At 40.4% G+C, this 10,020-nt stretch overlaps 1 protein-coding gene across 6 annotated transcripts in view; it reads right to left on the bottom strand.

Annotated features, from left to right (window-relative positions):
• camsap1a (calmodulin regulated spectrin-associated protein 1a) overlaps nt 1-9,748 on the bottom strand; it is a 23,862-nt gene extending 14,114 nt beyond the window's left edge. For all 6 annotated transcript variants that reach the window (XM_017407865.3, XM_037979382.1, XM_017407863.3 and 3 more), the window contains exons 1-5: nt 9,445-9,748; nt 8,802-9,007; nt 2,833-3,095; nt 739-900; nt 576-656 (exon numbers count right to left, since the gene is read on the bottom strand). In XM_017407865.3, coding sequence (XP_017263354.1) covers nt 576-656; nt 739-900; nt 2,833-3,095; nt 8,802-9,006 — 711 coding nt within the window. In that variant the 5' untranslated portion in view covers nt 9,007; nt 9,445-9,748. The remainder of the gene's footprint in view (nt 1-575; nt 657-738; nt 901-2,832; nt 3,096-8,801; nt 9,008-9,444) is intronic.
• Nucleotides 9,749-10,020: the final 272 nt, after the last annotated feature.

The raw sequence follows: 10,020 nt of genomic DNA on the forward strand, positions 1-10,020 counted from the left end.
AATCATCAAAATTAAACGAAATAAACATTTGAAATATATGAGTTTGTATGTAATGTATGAATATAATATACAAGTTTCACTTTTTAAATGGAATTACTGAAATCAATCTACTTTTTCATGATATTCTAATTTTATGACCAGCACCTGTATGTGGTACTTAATTGGTAGTTTCAAAGAGTGTACCTGTTACTTAGAAAGTACAAAACTTGTACTTACAAAGAAAATTAGCTGGTATTTACTGGGTATGTACCAGGTATTTAACTGGATCTGGATCTTGAATGTATTGTGTATGTAGCTGGTAATCACAGGGTGCATACCTGGTACCCACTGGGTACACACATGGTACCTGGTACTCATCAGGTACGTACCGCATAAGTACTACCTACATTCTTCGCAGGTACCAGGTGCATACCCTGTAATTACAGGGTACTAAGTCACTTCATAGTACGGCCCAGTCGCTGCAGGTTACCCTGTAAGTACCTAGAAAGTACCCGGTAAGTACCAGGCTGTATTTTGTATGCTACCAGACGACATAGAGGCACTTTCAGGCATGTAGTGAAAAAGTAGTGATTTACTTTGTGGTGACTGGGTGACTCCAGCAGGTGTTGCTTCAGCTTACACTCCTTTTCTGTGAGCTCCCTCATCTTCATGTTAACCTAAAGCAGACGAGACACCGTGAATCAGTGCTGATTTAAAAACACAAAAATCTAAAACCTAATACCCGTGGTTGATCACTACCTTATTAATCCAAAAGATCATTGAGTCTTCCAGGTCATAAGGAAGCTCCTTGGAGGCACTGATGTTTGAGAAGCGCTTGACACTGGACACCACCTTCTCCATGCTGATCATCTCTGCCGTGTAGGCCATCATCAGGGCATCAATGAGGTGGATGTGAGAGCTCTGGGAAGACAGAGATTTTTATTGATCTGTTATATAAAGATCTTTATTAGACTAATAGGTATTTATGTAACATACAGGTAACCTTCGTCCAAAGAAAGTGTGTCTAATTTCACACCTACTTCAGTAAATAACACGTTCATTTGCTGACGCCTCCGAGTGTCAGTTCAGAGTAACTGCAGCTTTCCAGCCAGCTGAGATCATGAAATGTTTTCACACTTGAGGGATACAACTAATATCTCCATGGAAGGGATTCTTATTAAACATAATAACGCTGCACAGCTTGCCTCATATATATTTCAGCAGCAGATTTGAAAACCAGCAAAACTGTAACATCAGCTGGTAAATTATTTATTTCAACACACAAAGCTCATAGGCAACTTAACAGCAAAGACAAATTTGTTACTTACCAGTTGTACAGATTGGGTTGCTATTTCACTGTTTTCATTAAGTCACATGACTACAGAGGATGTATTCTAATGAACAGAATGTTTCCTGTTGAGGTCAGAAATAGTAAAATAAAAGCATCACGTTTAACACAATGGCTCTGAAATGCTGCACTTCCTGTACAGAGAGAGAGAGATCCACGCAACAATCTAACATCTAATTAGCAGCTCCAAGGAGTTTGACAGATCACACTATTAAAGAAATAAATATTCCCACTGCAAAAAATGTCCTCCTCCATTGTTTTACCTACAACAACTGGGCTGCAGCAACAGACCGTTTCTTCTCAGCATTTCCGCCGAATGAGTGAGAAAACTTTCGTTGCAGCATTTGAGCTGCAGAGGATGCTTTCTGTTTCATCGTCTTTACATGTTTCCAACTGCTCCCATCTTCTGTAATTTTATTGAACGCAAAGCAGCGACTTTTTAGCTTAATTGTTCAAACAACCAAAACTCTTACAAAAAACCCTGAATCGCAAGATTTTAAAACATATGTATTGTGTAAAATGGCCAATGTGTCAGGATTTGGGTTTTTGTTGTTTTTTCTTTGTAATTTCCTTTGCGTTTTGGGTTATTGTTTCCATGTTTTGTCTTTGTATTGTTTCTGTCTATTGTGGTCTGTCATCATTCACTTCTCCTCTGTTTATCTCTTGTCTTCCCACCATGCCTATCTTCACCGGTTGCTAATTGTAATCACTCACCTGTGCCAACTTCCCATAATCATCCTCAGCTTTAAAACCTGGTCTCTCTCTCCACTTCCTCGTTGGTTCATTGTCTCTGGTATGTCTCTTGTCTGGTTCCCCTGCCTTGCCTCGCGTCACATTTTTGTTTTGTTTATATTTTATCTTTTTATCAATCGATCAATGAAGCCACTACTAATGTTTTTTTCCATAGCTTGTTTTTTTGTATATTGTGCAAATGTGTTTTACTGTGGGTTTGAATCTGTTGTGTTTTTGTAATTGTCACCACCTCTAGATGTCCTCAGTAGTCCCTGTATTTATCTCATCATTTACCTGCCTCCCATTCCTAATCAGCACACCTGTCATCAATTATCAGTCAGCCCTCACTGTAAATATACTCCTTGGTCCTCTGTTTACCTTTGTGTATCTTACCACATTACCAGCTTCTTTGTTTACCTGACGTTGCTATTAAAGCGCTTGCCTGCAGTTGGGTCCTCAAACCACACTTTATGACAGAACTAAACTGCACAATTTGTTGATAAGTGTGCAATATTGACTCTGAGCCTGAAAAGATGATTCTGTTTTATATTGTTAGATCTTTCTTTGACCTCACTGGATATGGGGTTTGTTTGGGAAAGTCTAACTTCCAAACAATCCACTGGTGCTTCCAGTAGCCAACAGATGATTCAGTGTTTGTCCTGCTTACATTCCAGTCATGGATGTGTATAAATATTATAACATCACTGGAAAAGATTCCCATTTTGAACACACTTGTTGCAGTTATTTGAATTTTTGTGATTGCTAGTACCAACCATTTTAATGGGAGACGAGCTGAGGTCCACATCAGATACTGGTGTGGAGTTGTTCTCCAGGACGTAGATGCCTTTTCTGGACAGGGCCTGGATGACAGACTGGTGGCTTTGGAGGGAGGAAGCCTGCTCAGCGTGAAGGATGAGCCCACACACATGGCAGTAGAGCTCTCCGGACAGCAGCAGGTGGATGATGGGGGGCTTGATGTGTTCCTGCTCATACTGGTCTGTGTAGAAGGGGTCTCGGAGATCGGCAGGGATGTGATCTGGAAAGAGAAAATGTTGTTGGATCATTTAAAGCCTTCTTGATTTAAAAAAAAATCACAAATAACGCCCTGCACTGACCTTCACGCAGCTATTTTTGTGCACACACATGTAAATCAGTGTCTCGCCATGTTACGTAACAAAGCTCCCAGCGCACACACTATTAAAGTATTAAAAGGTCCAGGGAGAAACCAGTGTAACGCCACGGCACTGAGACAAAGTCAGTGTCTGATCAGCATGTCAGGTAGGCATGCTGTGCAACAATAACTTTAAGTCCATGCGTTAACAGGACTTAGCGGCGATGCTTAAGCTGATGGTGTTTCCCCAGACAGCCTGCTGTGTTCCTGCTCATGGGCCCAGCCACCGAGAGGCTATTTTTATATGCCTTGGACACGTTAATCCAGATTTAAAGCCTGCAATACTCTTGAATTTTAGCTTCTATCACATTCTGCAAAGGCAAGAATGGACAAGTGGAGGCAAGGTCAGGGTTGTTTCTTTTCAAAGAAGGTATGGGAGAAAAAAAAAACATTAGACAAAGTTTGCAACTGGTATTAGTATTAATTGTTAATTTTGTCATTATGAAGAGGGAGCCAGAAGGTCCTTAGTTTAACTTTGCATTAAAGATGGAAGGTGAAGGAAGAAGCTATAACTACTCTATCTGAAGTTTAGAAAATGTTTTAACAAGCACCAATAAAGTGAAGTAATTAGAACATTAAATCCTGTTTAATGTGAAATAGTCTGGCAAGAGCAACTTTGCTCGAGTTTCTATCATTTTTATATTTCTATTATTTCTGTAATTTCCTTTTTATGATGCAAGTTTTGCCAGCACATCATCCTGCATAAAACTTTGACTTACATATTTTTTATATAAAGCAAACAAGCTCTGTAATTGGTTTACTTGCATTGGTTTCTGCCTTTAAGCTAAGTGCGTCTGTTTGCTTCTGTTTCCAGTCTTTATGCTTGGCTAAGCTTTTTTGCTTCTGGCTCTAACTGTAGAGTCAGAGAATGGTATTGATTTATCTCTCAGCACATTTCTCTAAATGTCAAATTAGTCATTTGACAATAAAACAACCCTCATAAGTGGACAGGCAGACACTTATTGGACTATGCGCGCTGCTTTCATTTTCAGCTTGTCATAAAACGGAACATCATGTAGTCTAAAAGGTCATAGTGGCTCCCTTGTGGGTAAGTGATTTAAAAAGGTGGTGACTCTTTGTCTGACTGTACACTGTATCAGAAATCTCCAGACCTTTGAGATAAAAAAATGCTAAATAAAACTATCTTGTGATAATAGATGAGACTAAAATAAAATATGCACAATAAATACCTATTCTAAAGTGGCCTTGCATCAACATCTCAATGCTTTCATTGCAAAAAAAAAGTAAAGATAACTAGAAAAATGTGAATGTTGAGTGCTAAATGACTGCTGATATTTGCGGAAGAAGGTTAAACTGCGACGTTAAAGGGAAAAGAAGCAGAACTCTAGCTAAAAGGCAAGAGAAGCAAAATGACGAAGTTCAAGAATGTTAGCTAAATGCTAAAAGTAGCAAAACACTAGCTAAAAGCAGCCAAATATTAGCTAAAAGTAGCCAAATGCTAACTAAATGTAGCAAAAGACTAGCTAAAAATGAAAAGTTGCATAGAAAGACAAAAACAGCAAGTTTTCTGAAGCTGATTTCAAAGAGAACATTTTTTTGGAAGGAACTGAATGGACGTCAATCTGTTTCCATGGGGAAAGTATTTGCAAGTATAAAAATAACAAAAAACAAAAGTCATAGCACCTGTCTCCTGAATGATCTAAATGTTTTGTTATATATTTGGCTAAAACAGTGCAAAGTATGCATTTTGCCACTTTTTTTTTTTTTTTTTTTTTCAAAAGAAAATGTTAAAAAATAGAGGCTTTACTGTCTGAGATAAACAATCAAAACATGACATCCCTTTTTGGAAAACACACACACAGCAAGCTTGGACACACTGCAGCTCAGTGTGAAGACTCAGCTACGCTGCTCACAGCACACTGCATGTTTGGCTCGGTCGACACGTAGTTTGTTTCTCAGTTCATTCAGTCAATGAGGATCCCAGATCATGTATGAAAATACTTAATATAAACCACGTCAGGTCTGATTTCTCCTGTCTTGTTTTGCTTTAGCCCCTTTCAAACACAACACTCTCTCCACCCTGACGTTTGCTCAGCCCCTTACTGTCCCAGAATGTCCTCCTGTCCGTCCAGGTTGCCGTGGTGATGGGTGATGGAGGGGGGAAATGCCAGAAGGGCTGAAGATTGGGGGCTGGGATGCTATCCCATCTCCTGCTCACTTGATTATTTAAGGGTGTATGACTAAAGGAGGTGTGTTTTTCGTGTGTGTGTGAGGTGAGAGAAGGTGGAGGGAGGAGGCAGGAGATCTTCTCTAATCCTAGCTACTAATACTCCTTTGATATTTATTATCCCCACGAGTCAAGCAGTAAGATTCACCTTGATGAGCACGTGTGAGAACACAAAGTGAATTAAGAAGGGTGGGTGTGCGAGTGTGTGGGTGTAGGAGGAGGGGGGTTGTGTCTTTGTTCCAGTTCTGACATTAGGTCTGAAGTGACCAGCAGAGATGTTGCTGACAGAAGAAGCAGTGCTTTCACACTCTGGGCCATGCATCCGAGGGATCCGGCTCCTCAGTTCCAGTATGACAGCTTGTTGGAGAAACTTGTGTCTGCTGAAACGTGGGCACAGAAGAGTCTCACACTAATAGAAAATAAAGTCTGGAGAAAATCTGACAAGCTCCTAAATGGGGAAAAAGCAAGGATTTTTGAATAGTTAATGTGACTGTCATTGCACTGTTATAATGTATACTGACAATGTTTTTGCCTGAGTCTGGCTATAAATATATAATATGGCTACAACCCAATCAAGTTTAAATATATTTTGCTAAAATCTGGTGGGGTAGTTAGGGTTAAGCTTCGCAATGTGCAACAACTTATTGCATGACCTAATGTATTGTCTCAGAGTCAGATTTATAGACATAATATAATCACAAAGTTCATCTCTCATCATAACACCTAAATGATTAAATCTGTAAATATTAGCCTATTAATATCAGAAAATATCAAACAGCATATGAATGCTGCCCTCTGCTTAAAATAATCTTTCTGTTTTCGTTATCAGTTCACATAAAAAACATAGCGATTTTAAAAGTCTAATATTTTAATTCTCACACTGACCTTTGAACAACTTGATGAAATAACTGTTGCAACAGCAGTAATATAGATAAACGTTTAAAAACTCAAAGAGACACAAACTGCAGAAAACAAAATGAGAAAGAAATAAAATTCTCCAGCAGCACTGCACACTCTCACAATCTGCTTATTTGTCACATCTTTTACTTAGTGCAAACTTAAAAACACATTTTCTATCTCATTCAAGACAAAACGCTATAGCCAATCTTCCTTTCTTCAATGTAACATGTCGTATATATTTCAGTGTTTCCCCAGTAACCACGAATAAACATGGTGAAAGTCTAAACAAGCGGACTTTGTTGAACAAGGTCCCGACCCGCAGGTCCAATCCCATTAAACACTTAAACACGTGACTGACTGTGCTGACTTTCACACCAGCACACAGACGACGCGGTCCTCCCAGCACCTGTGTGCTGGGAGGACCGCTGTGTTTGTGTGTTGGTTCTTGTTCTAATCTGATCAGAGTGTTTGGACCCTTCGGACCTTAACACCGACTTGAAACAACCAAAGGAATGTGTGTTTATTTTGATGAAACTGAGCAAGGTCCTTTTTCTTTGTCCTTCCACTATTTGCTGCATCTTTAAGACTTGGTTTAATATATATATATATATATGTGTGTGTGTGTATGTGTGTGCTTTTGTAATACTATTATTGTATTTACAAAAGCACATAATAAACATATCCAGTGTTTACACTGAAAAAATGAGGCGTTTGGCAGCTTTGGCAGAAGTGGGGATGCTACACGGTGGTAAACATGGTCCCTTCCCAACTTTTGTTAATGTTGCTGTCATCAAATTCAAAATTATCCTGCACGGTTTCTTAGATAACATTTGATATATTTACTAAGAGATTTGCTAATCACTGCTTTCTGGTTTTATTTACCTTTTACACAACGTCTCAACTTGTTCAGAACTGGGGTTGTAATTAAAAACGGCATAAAGTCTCGGCAGCTTTGAACACACACACGACAACCCTGAAGTGTTGAGGAGATGCTTCAGAGGGGTGGCGTGCGAGACAAACCTCTACAGTGCTGACTTCTTGTAAACATTTTCCACCCATTGCCAGAGCAGAGTGAGAGAGGCGATGTGCAAACGGGGCAGCAAAACCCTCCACGGCTTTCACTGTGAGTGAGCAATAAGGGCAAATGTGTGCGCTAGGAAGAGTTTTCCCTTCCTATTTGTGTTTATTTTTCCCCCTACTCACTCATCAATATTGTGTACAAGTTCAAATCCAAGTAACAGTACGAATATAAAGCAGACATCAGGGAGCATCGTGTCCTGTCTCTGGACAGAATGGTGTCTTGGACTCAGAGGGACCTCCTGCTCGGACTCTGTAGAGAGCAGCCAGCGTGTGACACAAAAACCCACATTAAAGCAGTTTTAATTACCAGCGCTGCGATGTAAATCCATCATTTTTCGACATGCTACCGTCGGCATCAGAGCTGGCATGCCACTGACCTGTGTGTAAAGATGATCAAGATGTCTGCTTAGGTTTCCTAAATGGAGATCCAGTTTGATTATATGCGTCGTCTTTCAAAAGTTAGGGTTAGGGTTAGGGTTAGGGATAGTGTCTTTTGAATCCATCAGCCTTACTGGCTTCATCATTTTGACAGTAGTAGGACCTATGCGTGCACTTAGGATCGCAAACTGACCTACCATTCACGTCTTTGAACCGTGGGAGCAAACCAGAGCTCCTAGTTAGCTCGCAGACTACACAAAGTAAAGCCAGTCTCATTCACACATTTAAACCTAAAGTTTTTGCTCGAAAGACAACTCAAAGTATCAGCAAGCGTCATAAGAAAGAGTCAAACACACATTTCCAAACAAACAGCATATTATACATATATTATAAAGTTAGTCCCCTGCTAATTAAACTGATATTTCTGCAAAATAGACTCAGATAAAGGTCAAATATTACACCTTTATTATTCTAATAGAATTAGTATTTTTATCTGCATGGCTCTTTATGAGCCACTGGTCCTTAAAAGTTAACAGCTAATGTAATTTGATGAACTTCGGATTAAATTTTCGCCCCGTTTGTGTCAAATTAAGGTACCTCTGAAAGTAAAAGCATCAAACCCTGACATTTGGAGAGTTTGTTTAAGGTCAAGTTTGGCATTTTTGATTGAGACGTGACAAATAATCGGCACAAAACAACAGATAAAGAGCAACTGTGTGCAACTCGGTTCTTCCTGATTGTTGTTACATGTCGTTACTGTCTCTCTGTCCACGGCAAACTGTCTACAAAGTGTCCGTTTTAAATGTCCTCATGCACAGCTCTAAGTGATACAATTATACTTGGGACTAATATGATTTAGGAAGGCAAATAGTCTCTGTTTTTCAGGCTTACAATCCTGCTGCTGTGTTATTAGTAAAAGCCCTTCCAAGACGTCACAGAAAAAAAAAATTATCTGATGTTTGCTCCAGTCAGTAAATGAATGACTGAGGATGTCACATGTGAAGAAAACTCGAGGAAAGCCTTACCTATACCATAGGCTTTGGCAAACAACCAGCGGAGATTTGCTTCTATTTTGGCCCTTGCAGAGTCGTAGAGCTCCAGTGGCACAACATGAACCTCCATGTCTCCAACTCCTCCTCCTCCTCCTCCTCCTCCATCATCACCACCATCTTCATCATCAGCTGCTGTTGTTCTCCTCCAGGTGCTGTCCCTGCCAGCACTCACATCCATCCTGCATGGGAGAAAACACAAAGATTTCCCTGCTAGTGGAGGCAAGCAGCATTACATCATCGACATTAGGGACAAAACAAGCAGGGCCCTGCCTCAGCTTCCTTCTGTTTTTTTTTTTGTTTTCTTTTCTTTTTTAGTGGTGATATGAAATCTAACACATAGACTCACCTTGTCTGACCTGTGATGTCATCCACGTGTCCTGACCATAAATGTCCTTTCAATCCCACCCAAACATAATTTCTATGGTGATGTATTAGGTTAAAATAAAAAAAACAAGCATTTTCTTTACATAAATGGGAGCATTGTAGTTTTTATAATAAGCTATTGTCAGCAGATGTCAGTCCTTTTCTCAATGAATTAACTAATGACTGATCATTTCACACCTAAACTGTTACTTTAAATCATAAGACGCCAAAAAATGTGTGTCATATAACCCACCTTTAAGAGCACATTTAGGTCCAATTCGCAGCTTCAGCCTTTCTGCAGGTGTATCTCTTAAAACATGCCGGCCTGGCTTCAGCTAACGGTGGAAAAACAGACTCCTCCCTGTCCAGCGACACAAATCTCTCTCTCTCTCTGTCTCTCTCTCTCTGGCGTGTCAGGATAAAGGTGCGGCTGGCGGCTGATGCTCGGTAATCCAATAATAAAAAATCTGGTTGGCAACCATCCGGGAGTCCGTTTTTTGAGGAAATGATTCACGCTGAAAGGCTAGCTGCCCCGCGCTGCAGCTGTCATCGGCCCTGAGAGAGAGGGCTAACGGGTCCGTCGGATATCGAGCCGCCCTGTTGTAGGGAACCTGTCTCTATGGGGACGGGTGCTTCGCCGTCAGACCTGCAGCACACAGAACCGCCAGCAGAGGGCGGCGTCACCTTTAATTCCGCTCGGCTGCAATACGCCCGCCCACCAACAGAGGGCGCTCCTGTTCTTCTTTAGGCACATCTCATACGGCACATAGCCTTTCAAAACAAGTGCTTAATATTTCAACTTACATTACTGACACCAGAAAAGCTTTTA

Source organism: Kryptolebias marmoratus, linkage group LG14, assembly GCF_001649575.2.
Source record: "Kryptolebias marmoratus isolate JLee-2015 linkage group LG14, ASM164957v2, whole genome shotgun sequence".
NCBI lineage: Eukaryota > Metazoa > Chordata > Actinopteri > Cyprinodontiformes > Rivulidae > Kryptolebias > Kryptolebias marmoratus.